Raw genomic sequence first — 25838 nt, 5'->3', positions numbered from 1 at the left:
ATATTTGGGAGAAGCAATGTGGTCTAGTGGAAAGAGCACGGGCCCGGCAGTCAGAGGACCTAGGTTCTAATAGCGGCTCTGCCAGTTGCTTGGTGCGTGACCCTGGGCAAGTCACTTCAGTTCTCTGTGCCTGTTTCCTCCACTGTAAAATGGGAATTCAGTACCAGTTCTCCCTCCTACGTAGGCTGGTGAGCCCCAAGTGGAACAGGGACTCTGGCACCAAAATGGCACCAACTGGAAACCTTGTGAGACCATGCTAAGTCCACGCTTGCTTGGAAGAGAGGTGGAGAGATTTGGGGTGGGGATGAGAATTGGGGGGAGGGGGGTTGTTACACCAGAATGACCACACGCTGAGATCCACTAGCCGGAGAACAGTAGAGCACTCAACAGAATCCGGTGACCCAACAGAACCTTTGCCTTCTCCAAACTCCAATTCAGACTAGAGTTTCAGCAGTCCTACGAGTCTAGAAAAATTCACCCAGCCTGCCCATTGCTGATGTAAGCCTTCACTTGGGTTTAATCTTCTGCCCCCGGCCTTGGCAGGCAGTCTGGCTAGACTTTGGCTCTCTCTGCCTTGGCTGGGGCCAAAGACTCAGAACTTCTGTCCTCCCTCTTGGTTTCTACATTGGTCCCGATTGCACAATTCCATCCAGTCAAGCATTTCCCCTGGGAATGTCTGTCTCCCTACAGACCCTCTCGGGACCAGGTCGAGGTTTTGGCCCTGACATCATTTTCCCTGCTGGGTCTCCATAATAAACCCATCTTTACTTTGAGATTAGTTCTGGCTCAGGGATTACCCGAGAGCTTTTAAGGGGAAAAAACCCCCCCAAAGCAATCACCCTAAAACCCCAGGGCTGACAATACATGTTGAATGACGTTATATGGAGATTGCTAATTCTAGAGAAAACCTTTCACAGGTTTAAAAGATGGTCATTAGTCAGTCCATCAGTCAGATGTATTTATTGAGCGCTTACTGTGTGCAGAGCACTGTACTAAGCACTTGGGAGAGTACAATATAACAGATGTATTCCCTCTCTGCATTTAGCTTATAGTCTAGAGGACTGGGTCCGGCATCTCTCCCTTCTCTTACTCACTTCTCCCCCATCCCTGAGTTCTCCCATGCCTCTCCCACTCCAGCCAATCATGGGCCAGGGTGTCAGAAGGACCTGGGTTCCGATTCTGGCTCTGCCACTTGCCTGCTGTTTGACCATGGGCAAATCCATCTGTGTAGAGGAGGCAGACGTTAATATATCTTTATTAAATCTTTAAATTCTGTATTATAAATGACATATTAATGTCTGTTTCCCCCTCTAGACTGCAAGTTCATTATGGGCAGAGAATGTGCCTGCTGGTGCTGTTGAATTGTACTTTCCCAAGTGCTTAGTACAGTGCTCTGCACATAATAAGCGCTCAATAAATATGATGGATTGATTTATAGAAAATAAATTACAGATATGTCCATGTGTTGCACATATATGCTGTATATATGTACATATGCCTCATGTTAAGCCGCTAGAGGTTTGGATAGCCATGAACCCTCCCACAAGAAAATAATAATAATAACAACAGTGATAATTGTGATATCTGTTAAGTGCTTCCTTTGCTCCAAGCACTGTGATAAGTGCTGTGGTCGACACAAGATAATCTGATCAGATGCACTCTCCGTTCCTCATGGGGCTCCCCGACTAAGGGGGAGGGAGGACAGAGAAGTTAGGTGACTTACCCAGGGTCACACAGTCAGGTGATGCCCAGGCCTGGGCTAAGCTGCTAGGACTGCCGTACAGTACTGCACTTCGTACCTGATGCAAACTACATTCCTGAAGCTCCGTCGTCAACGCCTCAGAGCCCCTCCCCAAACTGTTCTCGATCTGCTTGGGTATGGGGAAGCATCCCTTGTCAAGAATCTGGTCTTAATGTGCTTTTTGGTTTGCTTTCAGAGCTGCATGCTTTTGGGAGGCAGAAAGACAACGGATATCCCCCTGGAGGGTTACCTACTGACTCCCATCCAGAGGATTTGCAAATATCCCCTCCTCCTCAAGGTACCTTTCGGAATCCTTTCCTCCCTACTGTCTTCCTCTCCCCTCCTCCCCTACCCCAGCTGTTTTCGCTAGTTCTCGGTCTCTGCAGCCAAGGGGGTCCAGAAGGTGACCCCAGTGAGGAAGCCGGTCCACCCAAGGCGATCGGCCTCGGCCTCGCTTTCTGGAATTTTTTTTTAAATGGTATTTGTCAAGCGCTTACGACATGCCAAGCACTTTACTAAGCGCTGGGGTAGATACGAGGTTGTTCCTGTCCTACCTGTGGCTCCCCGTCGTAACCTCCATTTTACAGATGAGATAACCGAGGCACAGAGAGATGAAGTGCCTTGTCCAAGGTCCCACAGCAGACAGGAGGGAGACCCGGGATTAGAACCCAGCTCCTTCCGACTCCCAGGCCCACGCTCTATCCACTAGGTCACGTTGCTTCTCTACTCTGCTTTCTCCCAAGCCATCCTGCTGGCATCTCCTTGGTCCCGCTGGGTAGGGGGCAGCGGGGTTGGGAGGGGAGGTTTGACAGCTGTGTACATCCATGCCATCTGAGCTGGCAGGATCAATTCTGCTCTTTGCCGGACAGGTGGAGAATATCTTCCAATTCCACCAGCTCAATGGGCATTATTTGGGATGGGGGGTGGAGCAGGGGGACCCGTGTGGCCTTATTTATCCTCTCACCCCCCTGCTGTCAGCAGCTGCAACTCCAACTGCTTGTAAATAACTTGTGTCTCTCTCCGGCTGCTGAGCCGTGTCTGTTCCTCTATTGTGTCCTCCCGGGCACTTGATCCAGTGCTCTGCACACAGTAGGAACTCAGTACATACTTAATACTCTCTCTCTCTCTCTCTGGAGGGGGGACTGTGGAGGCTTCACGGGTGGCCGGAGAGGGAAGCTTGATCTGGGAATATTATCAGCACAACTGGGCCCAAAGCTAGAGAGAAATGAGACCTGACTTAAAATCAAGCTGTGGACAAGAAAGTGGGTAATTCATGCAATCATTCATTCAATCATATTTATTGAGCGCTTACTGTGTGCAGAGCGTGTGGGAGAGCACAATGTAACAATAAACAGACACATTCACTGCCCAGAATGAGCTTTCGGTTTAGACGGGGAGACAGACTTCAATATAAATAAATGAAAATATGGACATAAGTGCTGCGGGGCTGGAAGAGGGGATGAGTAAAGGGAGCAAATCAGGGTGAAGGGAACGGGAAAAGAGGAAAGGAGGGCAAGAAAACCTCTTGGAGAAGATGTGCCTTCTATAAGGCTTTGAAACAGGGGAGAGTAATTGTCTGTCAGATATGAGGTAATAGCACCACTTTCCCCACACACTTCCTGTCCCTAGGGATCACATCTAGTGACTCTGTCGTAGTCTCCCAAGCTCTCAGTACAACACTCTGCAATCAGTGGCATTTATTGAACACTCACTGTGTGCAGAGCACTGTACCGAGTGCTTGGGAGAGTGCAGTACCACAGAGTTGGTAGACCCGTTTCCTGCCCACGACGAGCTTTGGGCCTAGAGCACGAAGTGAGTGCTCGAGCAATATCATGTGACTGAGTGACTGTGGGAGGGGGAGGTTATGTGTTATCTGCCTGAAGAGTCGGGTGAGGATATTTTGGGACCGACTCTCACCAAAAGGAGAAAAAAGATCTGGGGGCTTGGTTGGGAGTAGAAAACAGAAGGGGGAGAACTCCCTCCAGCAGCTGATGGACTAAACAGACCACAGGAAATGGGGATTAAGTAGTGCGGCCAAGGTAGTGCAGACGGTTTGCATTCCTGACAAAGTGTCTCCGCCGTGTTTACGTTTCCCCTTTCCCGTTTTGCTGTGGGTTCCTTGATTTGTCAGCTTCCAGCTGGATTTGTAGGGGATTTGAGAAGAGATGCGGATGGTGGAAATTGAAAGTCAGATTTGACTGGGACTCGTGAAGAGTCCCAGAGAAGCCCTGGAAGGGCAGATCGATCAATCAGACAATCAATCAATGGTATCTATTGAGCGCTTACTATGTAAAATCGGTGAATAAATCGGTGGTATTTATTGCGAGCTTACTCTGTTCAGAGCACTTGAACTGAGCGCTTGGGAGAGTTTAATACAACAAAGTTAGCAGACATGTTCCCTGCCCATAATGAGCTTACAATTTAGAGGCACGGAGTATTGGATAGAGCACGGGCCTGGGAGTCAGAAGGTCATAGGATCTAATCCTGGCTCCGCCACTTGTCTGCTGTCTGGCCTTGGGCAAGTCACTTCACTTCTCTGAGCCTCAGTTACCTCCTCTGTAGAATGGGGATTGACACCGTGAGCCCTCTGTGGGACAGGGAGTGTGTCCAACCTGATTTGCTCGTATCCACCTCAGCGCTTAGTACAGTGCCGGACATATAGTAAGTGCTTAACAAATACCATAATTATTATTAATATTATTATCATTCTTAGAGGATGACCTGATTTGAGAGAATTTCCAGTTCTGGCCCTTCTCCATGAGTCTTCTGCATGAGGAATTGGAAATTCTAGGGGATGAACGTTTTTTTCAAGTTCCTCCTTGCAACTCTCGATTGAGTAATGGATTTTTGTTTTTCAGTGGACCTTTGAAAAAGTCAATTCTCCAATTCTAATTGGTTGAACCTGAGAGCTCTCCCAACCTTAATTCTTTCGCTAGGCTACGAGAGGGATAGAATATGATTTTGCTTTGCCCCACTGAAGTTGCAGACCAGGACATAGGCTAACAGGGTGACTACTACTTCCGGGCTTCCTGAACCAGTGGGCCACTGCCTGAACTCCAGAGTGATATGTGGCCACCTAGAGTGGGAGTTAGGTCAACACTGTACTCTCCCAAGCACTTAGTATAGTGCTTTTTACACAGCAAGCACTCAGGAAATACGAGTGACTGAATAACAATAATGATGACTGTGGTATTCCTAAAGTGCTAACCCTGGGACAAGCATTGCACTTGATGCTAGGGTTGGATATGAGATAGGGCAGACATAGTACTTGTCTCACGTGGGGCTCCCGGTCTAACAGGCAGGGAAAATAGGCACTTCAACCCCCATTTTAAAGCGAGGAAACTGAGGCACAGAGAGGGTAAATGACTGGTCATTTACCCAACGTCACCCGATTGGTAAATGGCAGAGCCGGGATTAGAACCCAGGTTATCTGACTCCCAGGACTGTACTCTTTCCACTAGGCGGCACGGCTCCTCTGTTCTCTGGTTTTTTTTATGGCGTTTGTTGACCATATACTATGTACCAGGCACTGTACTAAGCGCTGGGGGAGATCCAAGCTAATCAGGACACAGGGACACAGTCCCTGTCCCACTTGGCGTTCTCACTCTTAATCCCCATTTTAAAGATGAGGGAACTGAGGCACAGAGAAGTGAAATAGCTAGCCCAAGGTCATACAGCAGTCAAGAGGCCGAGCTGGGATTAGAACCCAGATCCTTCCGATTCCCTAGACCGTGTTCTATCCTCTAGATCATGCTGCTTCCCAGAGTCGTGGCCCAGATCATTTTCCTAGAAAAAATGTTCAGCCCATGTTTCCCCGCTCTTCAAGAATCTCCAGTGGTTGCCCGTCCACCTCCGCATCAATACTGATGGCTTTTTACTTGCTTTAATGTCTGTTTCCACGCTCTGCCCCTCCCAACTCCCCAAGACAGTGAGCCCATTGTGGGCAAGGATTATCCCTCTTTACTGCTGTACTGTACTTTCCAAACGCTTAGTACAGTGCTCTGCACCCAGTAAGCACTTAATAAATACAATTGAATGAATGAATGAAGGACCGCTACTGATCCAGCCAACCCTCCTCCGCCCCGTCCCATCCCACGGCCTTTCTCCAGACCTGTGTGACTCCCTCTCCCCTTTTCTAAAACTTGGCCAGAGAGATCGGAGAAGTGTCTGAGGAGCCTCAAAGAAATGTTCATTCGACGATTTCCCAAGACTAGATTGCGTAGTCTGTCAGCTGCTCAAAGCCGCCTGTCAGCAATCTCGCGCGACCTTGACATTTTCTCACTGGAGGGAGCTTTCTAGCTGCTCTGCAGATAGCTCTTATCTGATTTGGAGGAATTGCGTTTCTCTGCTTCTCGGCAGGCAGAGCAGCCAGTTGGGCAGCGGAGGTCTGGGATGTGCTGGGAAAATCGTGCCCAGAATTCTGGAAGAATGAACCCTGCTGTCCACTGCCCGCTGGATTGGTTGGAGGTGCTGGGTCCTCTGTTGAGGGATATGTTGAGAAGCGACCGCCCGTTAATAATGACTGTGGTATTAGTTAAGCGCTTACTATGTGCCAGACACTTTACGAAGCGCCGGAGCGGATAAAAGCAGCTAAGGTTGGATACGGTCCCCGTCCCTCATGGGGCTCACGGTCTTAATCCCCATTTTAAGATGCGGCACAGGGAAGTAAAGTGACTTGCCAAAGGCCACACAGCAGATGAAGTGGCGGATCCAGGATTAGAACTCGTGATCCTCTGACCCAGGCCCATGTTCTATCCACTACACCGTGCTACTTCCCGAGACTCCGCTCTCTCCTCTCTTTGCCCAGAAACTGTTCTGGTGCCCAGTTTTGCAATATCAGTTCAGCTTCTGCTCTTCTACTCCTGCTTTATCATCTCCAGATGCTGACTGCACTTGAGTCCGGCTGGGATCGTTTTTCTAAAATATCACACTGTCCGAGTGTTTCCACTCCTCAAAAACCTCCAACGGTTGCGCATTTCTCTGGGCATCAAGCAGAAGTTCCCGACCCTTAGCTTTAAAGCTCTCAATCGGTCATTGGTATTTATCGAGTACTTACTGTGTACTGTACTACGTGCTTGGGCGAATATAATACAACCGAATTAGCAGTCGCGTTCCCTGTCCGTGAGGAGCTTTCAGTCCAGAGGAGGCAGACGTTAATATAAATAAATAATGATGCAGGCAGAAGTGCTGTGGGGCTGAGAATAGGCTGGCTCTATTAAGCAGCATTGGTCAACCCACTTCTCCTTCCTCTTCTTTTCCACTCTCTCTCCTACTACACCCAAGCTCGCACTTTCTGTTCCTCTCGACCCATCCCTACTCACTGTGTTTCCTCGTCTCTCCCACCGCCGACCTGTTCATGCTGTCCCTTTGGGCCGGAGCTCTGTCCCCATTCATACCCACAGGCCACCATTCTGCCCATCCTAATAATAATCATAATGTTGGTATTTGTTAAGCGCTTACTACGTGCAGAGCACTGTTCTAAGCGCTGGGGAATGAGGTTGTCCCACGTGAGGCTCACAGTCTTCATCCCCATTTTATAGATGAGGGAACTGAGGCACAGAGAAGTGAAGTGACTTGCCCACAGCCCCTCCAAGATCACCTCTCTTTCAGAAGGCCTTCCCTGAATCACATCTCATCCTCCCGTCGTATTTCTTATTAGCCACTCCGTGCCACCAAAGTGCACGGTGACATTTATGAACGTTTCTTGTATATTCTGTTTCTCCGTCTATCCTTAATTTAAGTGACTGTCTCCCCAGCTAGGCTGTAAGCTCCTCAAGGACAAGGAGCACGTCTGCTCACTCAGTTGGACTTTGTACAGTGCTCTGCACACAGTGACGGCCTGGTAAATACTAGTAATTGATTGAAGGAGCGGTCTTGGATTAGTCTTGGCATCCAGATTTTTCCAGTTTTTGCAAGGTGAATTAGAATCCCTGGCTTTACTCTGTGTGTTACCACTCCAGGGTGAACCCCAGCAGTTTGCAAATTTATGAGCTGGGGAAATAGGAGAAGAATTTGCAAGCTACTACTACTAATAAAAAAAGCACACACACCGGCGTTTAAAAACCCATCATCGCGGGCCCTGTTTTCAATTTTCCGGCTCATTGATGCGAGCCCTCTCTCAGCAACTGAACTATTTCTCTAATGATTTTCTTTTATTGGTTTCTTTCGGATTCTCACCCTTGTCTGGGTCCTGGTTCTCAGACAGACATGGCTGGGATGAACTCTAGGGCCCGTGATGGAATCCAAATGGGGAAATTTCCCTTGTGGTGTGCTAATGGATCACACTGCACTTAGTACAGTACTCAGCACACAGTAAGTGCTCAATAAATATGATTGATTGATTGATTACATTAAGACCAGTGAGGGGGTGCTAGGGACCCGATGACTCTCGGACCCCCTACTTTATTCTGCATGGGGACATTGAGAATTGGGGGAGTTTAGAGTTTCTGTTCTTCCCAATTTCCTTCACCTACCGTTGGGAGGAGGGGCTCCATTGGGAAGGAAATAAATCGCCGATTGACCCTTTGCTTGGAATCAGTTCAGTCCTAAGCCTGAGAGGAGGAGTGGATTGGTGGAAATCAGAAGGACCTGAGTTCTAATCCCCATTCTGCCACTTGTCTGCCGTGTGACCTTGGGCAAGTCACTTCACTTCTCTGTTCCTCAGTTCCCTCATCTGTAAAGTGGGGATTAAGGCGGTGGGCCCCGTGTGGGACATCGACTGTTACCAACCTGATTACCTACCCCAGTGCTTAGAACAGTGCTTGGCACGCAGTAAGTGCTTAACAAGTACTTTTTATTATTAATTTTTATTCTTATTAATAATAAGAAGACTGCGAGTCCCATGTGGGACATGAACTGTATTCAACCCGATTAACTTGTATCTACCCTAGCTCGTAGTACAGTACCTGACACATAGTAAGCGATTAACAAATACCATTAAAAATGGAGAGAGAGAGAGTGTGAGAGAGAGAGATTTCTGCCCTTCTTTTTCTTCTCAGGTTACCCAGGCCTGGACCCCCCCATGTCTGAATTCAGGTTGTGTCGGCCTGTTTCTTAACACAAAACTTGGCTTCCCAGTTTAGGCTGTGAGAATGAGAGAAGGTAAAATCAATAAGTCATCGAGCCAGAGACTTCTTTAGCCCTGGAGCACCAACAGCCCCCGGGGGCCAAGAATGGCAGACGAACACGAGATTGTAGCACTAGACTAGAAGCTCCTTGGGGTCAGGGATCACGTCTGTCAACACTATTCAATCGATCGATCATATTTATTGAGCACTTACTGAGTGCAGAGCACTGTTCTAAGATCTTGGCAGAGTACATTATAACAAATCCAAGTGGTCACCACCATTTTATATCTGCCTGCCTGAATGACTGAAGTGACTTGCCCAAGGTTGCACCACAGACAAGTGGTGGAGCCAGGATGAGAACCTGGGTCCTTCTGACTCCCAAGCCTGTGCTCTATTCACTAAACCATGCTACTTCTTGATCACTGGAAGCAGTATGGCTTAGTGGGGATAACGCAGGAGTGCGTCAGGAGAATTATGTTGGCTCCACCCCTTGCCTGCTATGTGTCCTTGGGCAAGTCACGACACTTCTCCGGGTCTGTCTCCTCTTCTGAAAAATGGGCAAGTCACATAACTTCTCCTTGGCTCAGTTTCCTCAAAAGCAAAATGGGGATTCAATACCCATCTCCCTCCTCCTTAGATTGAGCTCCATGTGGGATAGAGACAGTATTCAGCCTGATTATCCCAGTTCCTAGAAAAGTGACTGACAAATAGTAAGTACTTAACACATATCATAAAAAGCGGGTATTAAATACTTGTTTTCCTTCTCCCTTAGACTCAGAGCCCTATGTGGGATAGGGACTGTGTCAGATCTGATGGTATCCAATTGGCCCCACTCCTTAGCCCAGTGCTTGGTACATAGTAACCTCTCAACAAGTATCCCGATCATTATTGTTATTATTAAAGGGTTCTGAATGAACGAGAAGCTGTTACAGTGGACAGTGGATAGAGCACATTCCTGGGAGTCACATTCAACTGTATTTATTCAAATGTATCACATTAACTGTATTATTAATTTATCTGCTTACCGTGTGCAAGCACTGTATCAAGCGCTTGGGAAGGTACGGCGTGGCTCAGCGTAAAGAGCATGGGCTTGGGAGTCAGAGGTCATGGATTCGAATCCCGGCTCTGCCACTTGTCAACTGTGTGACTGTGGGCAAGTCACTTAACTTCTCTGTGCCTCAGTTACCTCATCTGTAAAATGGGGATGAAGACTGTGAGCCTCATGTGGGACAATCTGATTACCCTGTATCTACCCCAGCGCTTAGAACAGTGCTTGGCGCATAGTAAGCGCTTAACAGATACCGACATAATTATTATTACGATACAACAATAAACAGTGATAGTCCCTGCCCACAATGAGCTCACAATCTAGAGGACTTTTATCCACCCCAATGCTTAGTTCAGTGCTTGGTACATAGTAAGCGCTTAACAAAAACCACAATGATTATTATAAATGATTATTATTATTGAAGTGACTTGCCCGAGGTAACACAGGAGACCTGTGATGGACTCGTATTAGAACCCATGACCTTCTGATTCCCAGGCCCATGCTCTAGCCACTACACCACGATGCTTCACTTCTCTGTGCCTCAGTTCCCTTATTTGTAAAATGAGGATTAAGACTGTGAGCCCCAGTGGGACAGGGACTTTGTCTAACCTGATTAATCTGTGGTCATTCAATCATATTTATTGAGTGCTTACTTTGTATCTTCGCCAGCACTTAGAACAGTGCCTGGCACATAGTAAACACTTAAATACCACAAAGAAAAAAATGAAGATTTCTCCCTGGAAATTTCCTCCCAGCCTGTTGATCAATATGCTCTTTTCTTCTTGGGGCTCCTAGGACTTAGGATGTCCATCGCTGCTGGGTGTATGTGGGGTTAGCTCCTTGGACTCCATTTTGTTTGTTCAAATAACCTGAAGAATGGGCGCATTTTCACCAAATTCTCAGTTTACTGGCCTTTCCGTCCCCCGACCCCCACTCCCTGACTCTGCAAGTGAAGATCAGTGATGTCGGGAGTCACTGGAAATCTGATATTGTATTTCCTCTCATTGTGACCTAGAAATCTTGGGCTTTGGCTTTGGCACCTTCTCCACATCCTAAACCACAGCACGGATGAATTTCTGAGTTTCGCTCACAGTGTTTTGGAGCGAAGCTTCTATTTCGCTCATTTTCCCCAATAGGTTTAGTCAGTTATTCAGCAGGTGGGTGTATCAAGTGTCCACGGGTGCAGAGTTTCACTCGAGGCCTTGGAGTTGAGAGTTCAGCTAGAAGACTACCTCTCCCCTGTGATGAGGGGGTGGTGAGATGGGGGAATTTGCAGCAGAACTGGAGTATCTATTGCTTAAGCACGGGAGGAGACCAAGTAGCAAGCGGCATTACCTATTGGATAGATCACGGGCTTGGGAATCAGAGGGACCTGGGTTCCAGCCCTGGCTCTGCCACTTGTCGGCTGTGTGACCTTGAGCAAGTCACTTCACGTCTTGGTGCTTCAGTTACCTCATCTGTAAAATGGGGATTAGGACTGTTAGTCCCATGAGGGATACGGACTGTGTCCAACCTGATTACCTTGTATCTACCCCATTGCTTAGAACAGCGCCTGGCACAAAGTAAGCACTCAACAAATACCTTTTAAAAAAATAGTGGTTTTTTTTGTTGTTGTTGTTTAAAGTGCTATTTTTTTCCTCCAAAGAACTGGTAGTTAGAAGCCAGGTTAGAGAGAGAAGAAGGAAGGGAGCCAGCCAGGGGGCTGCTTGGAAAAATGATGCATTTTCTAGTTTTTGCTTTTTTTTTGTCGAGGAGGAGAGAGGGGTGTTCGCTTCTTTGTAAGCAGGTGACCACTAAAAATTTCCCGTGGATCACCACCTCTAGGATGAAACAGAGGGCCATGCATGCATTGGTCAATTAACCTGGCATGTTTTATGTCTGTCTGTATATTCCGGGCAGTGTGTTGGAGCAGTTCTAAATCAGGATGACACGACTGCCACCCTAAGAATTTTCTCATCTTGATTTTTCTCTTTCCTATTTCTGCCTTTGAGGAGAAAGTTTAAGAGACTTGTCCAAGATCACACCCCAGGCAATTGGCTCTGATCTATGATCAGAACCCAGGTCTCTGGGTTCTATGTTCCTTCCTGTATCCTTACCATAGGCCGTGCTGCTTCCATCTCTCTCGCCAGCCACCCACAACCTGGCCTTTTGTTTGAGCCCTCCCCTCATAAGAGCCCTCCTCTTGGTGGTGACCGAGAAAGAAAAAAAGAAGAAAACCTTTGTTTGTTTTTGTTCTAGAGACAGTGCCCTCCTGTGCGCTTCCCGATGAGTCTGGCAGCCCGTTTTCTTTGAGTGTCTAGGCTTGTGGGTGGCATTGTGCCATGGGGCATGGCTGGCACGCTATGGTAAACATTTGTCAGAGGAGAAGAGGGTGATATGACATCCTGTCAGTCAGTCTTATTTATTGGGAGCTTACTGTGGGTAGAACACTGTACTGAGCCCTTGGGAGAATACAGTGTAACAATATAACAGGTTCCCTGCCCAAAATGAGCTTCCGGTCTAGAGGGGCTAGGGAAGCTGGCATGATTTTATTTATGACACGGCCACTTCCTTTCTTCCGGGATATGCCTCTCCTCTCTCCCTTTTGCTTTGAAACCACAAGGACTCAGTCTCTGCAAGCACGACTAGGCAACTGGGGCAGTCGAGAGCGTCTCGGCCCTCTCAGCCTCTCCCCCTCCGTCCGCAGGAGCTCACCACGGCCCCTGAAGTGGCTTAAAGCCGCTTCTTTCTGAGAAGTCCCAAGGGAACCTTTTTGGCCGGCTCTGTTGGTGGACACTGTCTCTGTGGAGCCGGGACTCCTCCTCTTCTGGGTGGTCAGATCTCTGGCGGGGGGCTGGGCAGTATTCTGGGAAGCAGCGTGGCCTTCTGGAAAGAGCACGGGTCTGAGAGTCAAGACCGTAAGCTCGTTGTGGACAGGGAACGTGTCTGCTAACTCGGATATATCGTACTCTACCAAGTGCTTAGTTGGGTGCTTTGCACGCAGTAAGCGCTCAATAGATACGATTGATTGATTGGGACTTGGATTCTAATCCTGATTCTGCCTCATGCCTCCTGGGTGACGACCTTGGGCAAGGCACTTCTCTGTGCCTCAATTACCTCATCTGTCAAATGGGGATGAAATCCCTGTTCTCCCTCCCCTGAACTTCATTTTCGCTCATGATTTTGTAAAGTTTAAATTGCTTCCCTGAGCAGTTTCCCTGCAGAGATTCCCAGGAGAGGATGCTAGTGGGGAGTGGAATCTTCACTGAACAAAATCCCTGAGCAGCAACTGTAACTTTAAAAAAAGCTCCTCGAAGGTGTGAATCTTCTCCCCCTTCCTCCCCATCTCCCTCCAAGTCTGATTCTTCCCGGATGCCCACTAAGCACAGCAAACTCTCAGTTACCCACTTGATTATCCACCTGGGGATTATCCAGGCCCCATTTTTAGGAAAGACTAGTTTGGTCTTAACTCCTTGAAGGCAGGGATTGGATCTACCAATTCTCTTGTATATCTCCCAAGTACTTAGTACAATGTTCTGTCTCCCTCTCTTGTCTCTAAGCTCGTTGTGGGCGGGGAATGTGTCTATTATATTATTCTGTTGTACTTTCCCAAGGGCTTAGTACAGTGATTATATATGTAATTTATTGATTTATTTATATTAACGTCTGTCTCTCCCTCTAGACCGTAAGCTCATTACTGGCAGGGAATGTGCTTATGGTAATATTGTACCCTCCCAAGCGCTTAGTACAGTGCTCATAAGACTGTAAGCTCACTGTGGGCAGGGAATGTGTCCATTTATTGTTGTACTGCACTCTCCCAAGCGCTTAATGCAGTGTTCTGCACACAGTAAGCGCTCAATAAATCAATGAATGAATCTGTAATTTATTGATTTATTTATATTAACGTCTGTCTCCCCGTCTAGCCCGTAAGCTCGCTGTGGGCAGGGAATATGTTGATTGTTATATCGTACTCTCTCAAATACGTAGTACAGTACTTTGCACACAGAAAGTGCTCAATAAATACTATTGACTAACTGGACTCCCCAAGTTCTACTCACCAGCTGAGAGAATCTCTTGTTCCCTCCAGAACCTCTTTTCTGAGCTCCTCGATGGTTTAATGAGCTAGAATGCCACCAGACCGTAAACTCCTCGAGGGCAGGGACCAGCTCTGCTATCTCTTTCCGACTCTTCCAAGTGCTTAGAACAGTGTTCTGCGCAGAATAGGTGCTCAATAAATATTGTAGACAGAGAAGTCCGGACTGATCCATTTTTAAGTTTCGTTTGCAAGACTGCAGTGCATTTTTCTTAGGGGCAAGAGATGTGTAATCCTTGGCAGCTGGAGGCGCAACAGTCTTTGAAGAGCACGCTGTCGGTTGTAGGAGCTGGAGCTTTCTATTTCTAGGCTGTCGTTCCCGGGTGGAAGTGTTTATTTGGTGGAGGTGTTTATTTGTCGTGGTCTGGCCCTAGCTGAGAATGAGCAGGGCATCAGATAATGAGTCAGGGAGAGAGTAGAGGTTAAAGGACCCTCCAGAGAGATGGATGAGTTAAGCAGAAGTGATATATCTATGCGGCTCAAGCCATCGATCTACCAGTGGTTCTTATTGAGCACTTACTGTGTACTGCGTGCAGAGCACTGTACTAAGCAATCAGTGGTATTTTTGAGGGCTTCCCGTGGTATGCGGAGTACTATACTAATCAATCAATGAAATTTATTGAGTGCTTACTGCTTGCAGAGCACTGTACTAAGCAATCAGTGGTATTTATTGAGCACCTACTATGTGCAGAGCACTGTACTGAGCAATCAGTGGTATTTATTCAATGCTTTGTGTGGAGCACTATCCTAAGCATTCAATCAATCGATAGTATTTATTGAGCACGTACTGGGCGCAGAGCACTGTACTATGCTATCAATCAGTGGTATTTATTGAGCACTTCCTGTGTGCAGAGCACTATACTGAGCATTCAATCAATCGATGGTATTTATTGAGCACGTACTGGGCGCAGAGCACTGTACTATGCTATCAGTCGATCAGTGGTATTTATTGAGCCCGTCCTGGGCGCAGAGCACTGAACTAAGCTCTCGGGAGAAGGCACTACAACAGAGTCGGTCGGCACGTTCCCACCTTGAAGAGCGTACGGTCTGAAGGGGGGAGATGGACGTTCACGTGAAATTATGGATGCGAGCGGAAGTGCTGTGGGTAGGGTGAATATCAAGTGCAGAGTTGATGCAGAAGGGAGAGGGAGTAGGGAAAATCAGGGCTTAGTGAGGAAAGGCTTCTTGGAGGAAATTAAGCAAGTCTTTTGTGGCAAAGTTGCACTTCTGCATAACTTAGTGAAGTCGCTTGTTTTTCAAGGGTCAGTTTAAGAAGACAGACTTTAGTTACTCTACACATCCACTGAGGAGTGAACAAGAGAATCTAGGCTGAAAAGACAGCAACTTGGCCTGGTAGAAAAAGTAAGGGCCTGGGAATCAGAGGACCCGGGTTCTAATCCCAGCTCTGCCAGTTGCCTGCTGTGTGACCTTTAACTTCTCTGTGCCTCAGTTTCCTCATCTGTAAAATGGGGATTAAGACTGTGAGCCCTATGTGGGACAGGGACTGTTATCGACCCGATTACCTTGTATTCATTCATTCATTCATTCAGTAGCATTTATTGAGCGCTTACTCTGTGCAGAGCACTGTACTAAGTGCTTGGAATGTACAAATCGGCAACGGATAGAGACAGTCCCTGTTCACTGACGGGCTTACAGTCTAATCGGGGGAGACAGACAAAAAGAATAGCAATAAATAGAATCAAGGGGACGTACATCATTAAAACAATAGCAATAAATAGAATCAGGGTGCTGTACATCTCATTAACAAAATAAATAGGGTAATAAAAAATATATACAATACAGATCTACCCCAGTGCTTAGAACAGTGCTTGGCACATAGTAAGTGCTCAACAAACCCCATTATTATTATTCCCTGCCCACAAGGAGCTTACAGTCTAGAAGATGGGAGGGAGTGATATTAGCGTAGTTAGCTCCCCTCTCTCTCAGCCATTTGGTTTTTCTTTGTAATCGGAGGATCGGCTGGGATGGGGGTCATCGGGGCATCTCTCCTAGGTTAACTTCCGGCTGTTCTGTCTTGGAAGGAGCTGGCCAAGAGGACACCTGGCAAGCACCCTGACCATCCAGCGGTCCAGAACGCCCTCCAGGCCATGAAGACGGTTTGCAGCAACATTAATGAGACCAAGCGGCAGATGGAGAAGCTGGAGGCATTGGAGCAGCTGCAGTCCCACATAGAAGGCTGGGAGGTAGGGGCCGAGCGGGCTGGGCCGGCCGCCGATGCAAACCCCCCGTGCACACGGGGCCTGGGGGAGGAAAAGGGGGTGGGGGTCATGGACAAGAGTCCGGAGACTGATGTGGGGAGGCCCGGAACTTTGACACTAAACTAGATTTCTTCCATTCATTCATCTATTTAATCATATTTATTGAGCGCTTACTGTCTGCAGAGCACTGTGCTGGGGAGAGTACAATACGACAATAAACAGACTTCCATCCTGGTCCACCCAACTTCCAAGACCACCTTTCCATCATCATCAATGGGGGATAAGAACACAGACCTGGGAGTCAGGAGGACCTGGGTTCTGATCCCAGCCCCGCCACCTGTCTACTGGGTGACCTTGGCTTGGTCTTTGAGCCTCAGTTACATCATCTGTACAACGGGGATTAAGGCTTGGAGCCCCACTTAGGACATGGACTATGTCCAGCTTGATTAGCTTGAGCTAGTGCCTGGCATATAGTAAGTGCTTAACAAATATCATTAAAAAACCCCCGATCCACCCGGAATCACCCATTATCATCAGTGGTATTTATTGAGTGCTTCCTGTCGGCCGAACACTGTACTAAGCACTTGGGAGAGTACAATATAGCTAGTAGTCAAGATCCTGACCCTTGAGGTGCTTGTGTGCAGAGCAATCAAATCGAACAGAGAAGCAGCGTGGCTCAGTGGAAAGAGCCCGGGCTTTGGAGTCAGAGTTCATGGGTTCGAATCCCGGCTCGGCCACTTGTCAGCTGTGTGACTCTGGGCAAGTCACTTCACTTCTCTGTGCCTCAGTTACCTCATCTGTAAAATGGGGATTAAGACTGTGAGCCCCACGTGGGACAACCTGATTCCCCTGTGACTACTCCAGCGCTTAGAACAGTGCTCGGCACATAGTAAGCGCTTAACAAATACCAACATTATTATTATTATTATTATTATTAACAATCACTGCTCAATCATTGAGCACTTTTAAAAATTCATACTTGGTAAGTACTTACAGAGAAGCAGCGTGGCTCAGCGGAAGGAGCCCGGGCTTGGGAGTCAGAGGTCATGGGTTCGAATCCCGGCTCTGCCACTTGTCAGCTCTGTGACTGTGGGCAGGTCAGTTCACTTCTCTGTGCCTCAGTTACCTCATCTGTAAAATGGGGATTAACTGTGAGCCTCACGTGGGACCACCTGATCACCCTGTATCTCCCCCAGCGTTTAGAACAGTGCTCTGCGCCTAGTAAGCGCTTAACAAATACCAGCATTATTATTATTATTATCACTGGGAGCACTTATTCTATGCAGAACACTGTTCTGAGTGCTTGAGAGAGTACAAGAGAGCTAATAGACAAGGTCCTCCAGAGTAATCGATCAATCAGTGGTATTTATTGAGTGCTTACTGTGTGCAGAGCACTGTACTGAATGCTTGGGAGAGAACAGGAGAATAACTAGACCCGATCCCTGCCTTTAAGGAGCTTACGATTAGAAGGTGGGGGCGCAGAGATGGATGGAAAAGAGAGTAAAGATAATGCAGAAAGCTAATGGATAAAGATAACTGAGGAGCAGAGTAGTCTAAAGGAAAGAGCACAGATCTGGGCATCAGAGAATCTGTGACCATAAGTCTTAGTCCCCATTTTACAGATGAGGGAACTGAGGCACAGAGAAGTGACTTGTCCACGGTCACCCAGCAGTCACGTGGCAGATCTGGGATTAGAACCCAGGCCTGCACATGGTAAATGGCTCAATAAATACTATTGATTGATCGATTCATACTCTCCAGCTGGCGACATTGTTTGATTCATCCTCTCCAACTGGCCAAGACATCTTGCTGGGTCCCTCCAGCGAGGGTTTGGGTCCTTCGGGGATCACACTAGCTTAACGGCAGGAAGTTGGTGGTGTGAAGTGGCATTTCCGGGGCCCGACACCCGGCAGGGTTGACATTTCAGATCGCCTTCGGCCGAACGAATTCCTCAGCGGAGGACGTCGTTCATCATCCGGGGGGGCCGCGCCAACTTCTTCTGGCTTTGACCTCTGGCCGGGCGCCCGAGTTGGCTTCCACCCCATCCCCCGTTTTATTTTTGTGGCAGTTGATCGTTCTTTTTCCCTGAAAGCTGTTTTTGGCCTGTGGCTGGAGACGGGGGAGTGGCCCAGATCCCCAGCTGTGTGGTTCTTGGACCCAGGAAGCTCCTGCCTCCCTCCCGGAGAACGTTCAGGACATCCAGTCTCCCAGAAGCAGTTTTCAAAAATCATTTTGGGGTCAGAAGTGGGAGGAAATGATGGTGGGGGTTTGGGGACGGCGGAGGTACGAATCACAAATGGCGAGTCTTGAACTTTTCACATTTGGATAGGAGCCTCTCTACACTGGGGTTAGATCATGTAATAATCATCATCATCATCATCATCATGGTATTTGTTAAACACTTACTATGTGCCAGGCACTGAACTAAGCGCTGGGGTGGATACAAGCGAATCAAGTTGGACACAGTCCCTGTCCCATGTGGGGCTCACAGGCTCAATCCCCATTTTACAGATGAGGTAACTGAGGTCCAGAGAAGTGAAGCGCCTTGCCCAAGGTCTCACGGTAGACAAGTGACAGAGCCGGGGTTAGAACTCAGGTCCTTCTGACTTCCAGCCCCATGCTCTATCCACCATTCATTCATTCATATTTGTTGAGCGCTTACTGTGTGTAAAGCACTGCACTGTACTAAGCGATAGGGAGTGTACAGTACAACAATAAACAATCACATTCCCTGCCCACAGCGAGCTTACAGTCTAGAGTCTACGGTCCAGAGCTACATTCTATACCATGCTGTCTTCTCCCCCTTAGCCTGTAAGCTAATTCTGTTGTATTGTGCTCTCCCAAAAACTTAGTACATTGCTCTGCATATAGTAAGCGCTCGATAAATACCATTGATTGATTGTTGTCTTCCACATCCCAAACAAAACCTAACCTTATTGAGTGTTTACTTTGTGCAGAACACAAAAGCTTGGCAGAATACTCTGCAACAGAGGAAGGTATGTAGAGTTGGTAGGTAGAGAAGCAGCTTGGCTTATTGGAAAGAGCACGGGCTGGGAATCCTGGGTTCTAATCCTGCTTCTGCCACTTGTCGGCAAGTCATCTAACTTCTCCGGGCCTTGGTTCCCTCAAATTATAATGGGGAGTCAGTCGTATTTAATGAACGCTTACTTGGGAAAGTACAATGGAACAATCGAACGACATATTCCCTGCCCACAACGAATTTACAGTCTAGAGGGGAATAAGATTGTGAGCCCCATGTGGGACATGGACTGTGTCTAACCTGATTAGCTTGTATCTACCCCATCGCTTAGAACAGTGCCTGACTCATAGAAAGCGTCTAACATATACCAACCAATAAAAACCCCTCGACCCAGTAGCGATGGACAATCAATCGGTGTTTTTTTACTGAGTTTACTGTGGCGGAACACTGTACTAAGCATCTGGGAGAATACAATAAAACAGAGCTGGTAGACTGTTGTGGTGCCAGTATGTTCAGCAAAGGCTGCTGTTGGGGAGAGGCGGACCTGGGAGAAGAGCTAATGTCGGAGTTTTTCTTGCAATCCAAAGTCAGTTCTCTTTTTCAAGAACATGCAAATCAACAATTCGCCAAACGCGCCGAAAGGACTTCCGCTTTGGTAATGTCAGTCAGGTGGCCAGAGGCCCTCTTTCCCCTCTTTTGCCTCTTTCCGTTCCCCACGTCTGCTCAGTTTGTAAATGGGGAACAAGCGGCGATAGGGGGAAGAGGCCCCGAGCTATTTGCCCCTCGGGGGGGGGGGGGGGGGCCTGTTCTTGCCGTGGGCAGATTCAGGTGACGTGGTCATCTCTGTGGCCCGCCAGTGAAACTGAAGAGTTTCAAGAGTGAAGTGATGCTGAAGAGTGCAGGCGTCCCAGGGAAAGGGGGACAGGGCTCAGCCTCACAGAGGGGGCCTGAGGCCTCCTGCTGCTTGGACAGAAAGAGCCGACTGGGCCTTGGAGATTTGATTTTATCTCACTGGTAATTTGTTGCTCCACTAGTAGAGTGGCCTAGCGGATAAAGGTTCGGCCTGGGAGTCAGAGGACCTCGGTTCTGATGCCAGCTCTGCCAGTTGCTTGCCGTGTGGCCTTGGAGAAGTCACTTCACTTCTCTGGGCCTCAGTTACCTCATCTATAAAATGAGGCTAAGAATACGAGCCCCATATGGGACAGGAACTGATTAACTTGTATCTATCCCGGTGCTTAGAACAGTGCTTGGCGTATAATAAGTGCTAAACGACTGCTATTATTATTCAACAAACTATTCCATATTTTTACCAAGAAAACTCTATGGATACGCTACCAGAACGATTGCAGATGGAGAGCGGGGCGTTCTGGGAGAGACGTGTCCGTTGCGTCGCTTTGGGTCGGAAGCGACTCGGCGTAAGAGAAGCGAGACCGCTTATGAATTTATTAGCACCTTATTAAGTAAGCACGGTTGAATGACCCCTCAGTTTATTGCTCTAGACATTGTGTCTCTCCCCCATTAGAATGGAAGCTCCTTATGGACAGGGGAACGTGTTCCTTGATTATTTTGTCCTTCCCAACGGCTCAGTGAAGTGCACTACACTAAGTCGGTGCTCAATAAATGCTACTGCTGCTACTACTGGAGCCATTCGTTCATTCAGTCATATTTATTGAACGTTTACTATGTGCAGGGCACTGTACTAAGTGCTTGGAAAGTACAATTCAGCAATAAAGAGAGACAACCCCTGCCCACGCCGAGCTTACAGTCTAGAAGGGGGGAGACAGACATCAAAACAAGTAAACAGGCATCAATAAAAACAGAATTATAGATCTATACCCATCAAAACAAGTAAACAGGCAATAATATAAATAGAATTATAGATATGGACATATATACACAAGTACTGTGGGGTCGGGGGGTGGGTGGTAGAGGAAAGGGAGCGAGTCAAGGTGATAGGGAGAGGAGGGGGAGCTGAGGAAAAAGGGGAGCCCCAGAGAAGTTGAAGGTACCAGCCAGAGATAGGACCCACATTGAACTTCAGTTACCCAGTACCGTTTCATCACCGTAATGTATTTATATAATATAAATATTTATAGTATTTATAAGTACTTGCATTTATATTAACATCTCTCTCCCCCTCTAGACTTGAAGCTCACTGTGGGCCGAGAATGTGCTTTGTCCATAGTAAGCACTCAATAAATATGACTGAGTGAATGAATGAACTGTAGCTGAGAATGCTCTGAAGTAAATTCATTTCCAAACTGTTGCTGACTGTCAGAGGATGAGTTTGAGCTTTCATAGCGTGTGGCCTAGTAGTCTTCCCCTGGAGGGGAGCATAGTAGACGATCCAGGAAGTCAACACTCAGTCCTTGCAGAAGAGATGCCATTTCGATGTGGGACTCCCATGGAATAGTGGAGTGTTGGTGATGAGAGGCCAGTATGGACTAGTGGATAGAGCACGGGCCTGGGAATCAGAAGGTCATGGATTCTAATCCATCCTCTGCCACTTGTCTGCCCTGTGACCTTGGGCGAGTCACTTAACTTCTCTGTGCCTCGGTTCCCTCGTCTATAAAACGGGGATTAAGACTGTGAGCCCTATGTGGGACAGGGACCGTATCCAAACCGATTATCTTGTATCTACCTCAGTGCTTAGTACAGTGCCTGGCACATGGCGCTTGATAAATACCATCATCATTATTATTATTATATCATGTCGCCTCTCCAACTAGGGCTCCAACCTGACGGACATCTGCACCCAGCTCCTCCTGCAAGGGACCTTGCTGAAGATCTCGGCAGGAAACATCCAGGAGAGAACCTTTTTTCTGTTCGACAACCTGCTGGTGTACTGCAAGCGGAAATCCAGGTGAGTGAGGCTGGAATCGCTCCCGGGTCACCGGGCACCGTGGGAGATGGAGTGGCGCTTCTGATATACCATGGTGCGGGCTAGGTGTGGGCCATCTAAACCCACTCTCTTCCTTTGTTCTTCTCTGGACATCTTTCCCCGTTCCATAATAATAATTGTGGTATTTGTTAAGCGCGTACTATATGCCAGGCACTGTACTAAGCAATGGGATAGATACAAGGGAATCGGGTTGGACACAGTCCCTGTCCCACATAGAGCTCACAGTCTTAATCCTCATCCAGATGAGCTAACTGAGGCCTGGAGAAGTGAAGCGACTTGCCCAAGATAATAAGGTTGGTATTTGTTAAGCGCTTACTCTGTGCAGAGCACTGTTCTAAGCACTGGGGTAGATACAGGGTAATCAGGTTGTGCCACGTGAGGCTCACAGTTAATCCCCATTTTACAGATGAGGTAATTGAGGCCCAGAGAAGTAAAGTGACTTGCCCACAGTCACAGAGCTGACAAGCGGCAGAGCCGGGATTCGAACCCATGATCTCTGGCTCCCAAGCCCGGGCTCTTTCCACTGAGCCACGCTGCTTCTAAGATGACACAACAGGCATGTGGCAGAGCCAGACTTAGGACCCAGAGGCTTCTGACTTCCACGCCCGTGCTCTATCCGCTAAGCCACGCATTTCCTGACTTACTACTTATCTTACCCTGGTCTTTGAGGCTGTTGAAATGACACTGTACGGGACTCTCCTGGTGTGCTGTCCTTCATCAGGAGTCGAATCGCCTGGATTCTGGGTTTTTTTGGTCTCCATGAACTCTAGCATAGGCCTTTCGTGTGGGCCCAGCCTCAGTGAACCTTCTGTCTTCTTTTCCTGTTTAATAACTGTGGTATTTAATAAGCGCTTACTGTGTGTTGAACACTGTGCTAAGCGTTAGAGTAGTTACATTCATTTATTCAATTGTATTTATTGAGCGCTTACTGTGTGCAGAGCACTGTACTAAGCACTTGGGAAGTACAATTCAACAACAGAGACAATCCCTGCTCACAGTCCAGAAGCGGGGAGACAGACATCAAAACAAGTGAACGGGCATCAGTAGCATCGTTACAAATAAAAAGAATTATAGATATATGCACATCATTAATAAAAATAAATAGAATCATTATCAATATGTACATATATACACAAGTGCTGTGGGGCGGGGAGGGAAGCAGAACAAAGGGAGTGAGTCAGGACGATGGGGAGGGAAGGGGGAGTATAGAAAAAGGGGGGCTTAGTCTGGGAGGGCCTCCTGGAAGTGTGCTAGTTCGGCGGATTTGAGGAGGGGGAGGGTATTCCAGGCCAGAGGGAGGATGTGGTCCAGGGATTGACGACAAGACAAGAACGAGGCCCGGTGAGAACCTTCGGGACTGTTGGATCGAACACGGTCCCTGCTCTACTTGCTCACAGTCTAAGAGGGAGTACAGGCATTTTATCTCCATTTTTCAGTTGAGGAAGATGAGGCACAGAGCAATTAGATGCCCTGCCCAAGGTGACGCAGTAGGCAAGCGGCAGGGCTGGAATTAGAACCCGTGTCTCCTGCCTCTCGGCCCTCTACTCTTTCCACTGAGTTTCACGGCCCCCAGCCCCAAGGGATAGCCCCCGCTGACCTTCTCCCAGTTCCGATGGGACATCGATGTGGTTCTCTCTGCCCCCAGGATTCTCTTCTCTCCTCAAATCTGTCTCTCTTAGGTTCAATATTAAATAAGAGCAGGGTGGACCGGTGGAAAGGGCCCGGGCCTGGAAGTCAGCGGATCAGAGTTCTAATCCCGGCTCTGCCAATTGCTTGCAGTGCGATCACGGGCAAGTCCCTTGACTTCTCTGTTTCTCAGTTTCCTCAACTGTAAAATGGGGATTAAATGCCCGTTCTCCCTCCTACTTAAACTGGGAGCCCCATGGGGGTCGGAGACGGTGTCTGACTTAATTAACTTGTACCTACCCCAGTGCTTAGAACAACGCTTGACACTTGTATGCGCTTAACAAAAAAAATCTCAGCCCTGCATCTAAATGATTCTTGCCTCCTATTCCTGCTTGCTGTGCCCTGCTGTCTTCAGTTGGTGGAGTTGTCCCTACTGTGAGTCTCTTCCTGGGTCAAATCACTCTTCGACCCAATCTCAGGCCCTGCCTCTATTCGGGGTGGGGGTGATCATCTGCTCCCGTACCCTCTGTTTCACCCCATCCTTGTTTCCTTTTCCTGCCCCAGAGTCAGTGACGCCTTCTGGGCAGTTTGGAGGGCACAGCTGGTACTCCCTCCCCTTCTCCCTTGTGGAGCAGGCCCTTGTCCCAGGAGGCCGAAGTTTAGAAAACAAAATGTTCCCTAGCCTGCAATCGGACCTCTCCCTGCTTGTGCCGGGCAGATAAATCCCGAGTTCCTCATGGTTTTGGCTGGGAATCAGATGAGTTCTCCAAAGCCTCCGTGTTGCTTAACTTTTCCTACTAGTGCCACACGAACAGATGCTCTGAGACGGCAGAGTCTGCTTTTAATTAAGAGGACGTCTGCCGGGGGTTGCGTGACGTGAAGACAATTCGTAGGGTTTTTTTTAGCTGAAGTGATCCGTCCCGCCTTGTTTTTCTGGATAGTCTGGCCCGGGAAGAGTGATAATAATAATATTTATAATAATCGTATTTGTTAAGCACTTATTATGTGCCAAGCACAGTTCTAAGCACTGGGGGCAGATACGAGGTAATCAGATTGGACACAACTGGCTCCCGGTCTTAATCCCCATTTTACAGCTGAGGCACAGAAAAGTGAAGTGATTTGCCCAAGGTCACAGAGTAGACAAGTGGTGGAGGTGGGAGAGTGGACGTGCAAGCCGTCCTCCCGGACTTCTCTGGACTGTACGCTCACCGTGGGCGGGGAATGTGTCATTTTATTGTTACATTGTACTCTCCCGAGGGCTTAGTACAGTGCGGTGCACACAGTAAGAGCTCAATAAATACAATTCACTGACTGAGTGACCTAGGATAGAGGCCCAGGAGGAGTCCTGTGGGGAGGGGCTGGGGCACTGGGGGATTTGGAGAATGACCTCTGATGCTGAGTTTATAATTCAAACCTATCTGGGACCCGCTGGTCCCATCAGGAAGTGTGTGGGAAGTTGCCCAGTGCTCGGGTCTCTTATTGCTGTTCTGGCTTGAGTCTTGCCGGTTCCAGGCTGGCGGAACCGGGGACTCTTGGGACAAACCCCTTCCCAGACCTTTGACCTTGGGGGAAGGAGCTGCCTCCACCTACAGCCTGCAGGGCATTTCTGACTTGCTTTAAGTACAACTCAGGCTGCTAGTTGGGTCCAGGCCTGGCGTCAGAATCAGTCTGTTCTTGGAGGCAACTAGCGGCTGAGCGATATGGCTGGGATTCCAGAAACCGGTGTTCCAGACTTGGCTCTGCTGGGTGACCCTGGGAAGCATCTCAACCTCTCTGAGCCTCAGTTTCACCAATTGAAAATCGGCGGCTTGCGAGGATGTTCTAACATACGGGAATCTTTTCAAGTGCTCTGAAGGAAGATCCCGTGGATATTCAAGAGATTACTTTGGGAGGTGTCGACTCTTGGCTATCATTCGTTCAATCATATTTCATTCGTTCAGTTGTATTTATTGAGCGCTTTCCGTGTGCAGAGCACTGGACGATGTGCTCGAGAGAGTACGGCAGAACAATAGACCCATTCCCTGCCCACGACGGGCTTATGGTCTAGCGGGCTAACGAGAAGACACGGCTGAGAGGGAAGAGTGGACGTGCCTGTTTTTGGTTTCCAGTTGGTCACAGCTGCCCTTGAGATGGTCAGACATTTCCACGAAGGGATCGGGATAAGACAGTCAGGAGACTAGACT

The 25838-nt window shown here is 48.2% G+C and overlaps 1 protein-coding gene across 1 annotated transcript in view; it reads left to right on the top strand.

Annotated features, from left to right (window-relative positions):
• PREX1 (phosphatidylinositol-3,4,5-trisphosphate dependent Rac exchange factor 1) overlaps positions 1-25838 on the top strand; it is a gene marked incomplete at its 5' end in the record, with an annotated part of 189410 nt that overhangs the window by 95645 nt on the left and 67927 nt on the right. Inside the window, 3 exons of the mRNA XM_039912880.1 lie at positions 1938-2039; positions 15971-16132; positions 21857-21990. Of these exons, the coding sequence (XP_039768814.1) occupies positions 1938-2039; positions 15971-16132; positions 21857-21990 (398 nt within the window). The remainder of the gene's footprint in view (positions 1-1937; positions 2040-15970; positions 16133-21856; positions 21991-25838) is intronic.

This window comes from Ornithorhynchus anatinus, chromosome 8 (genome assembly GCF_004115215.2).
Source record: "Ornithorhynchus anatinus isolate Pmale09 chromosome 8, mOrnAna1.pri.v4, whole genome shotgun sequence".
In the NCBI taxonomy this organism is placed as follows: Eukaryota; Metazoa; Chordata; class Mammalia; order Monotremata; family Ornithorhynchidae; genus Ornithorhynchus; species Ornithorhynchus anatinus.
Note: the sequence above shows the minus strand (reverse complement) of the source record. Positions and strands in the feature narration are given on the sequence as shown.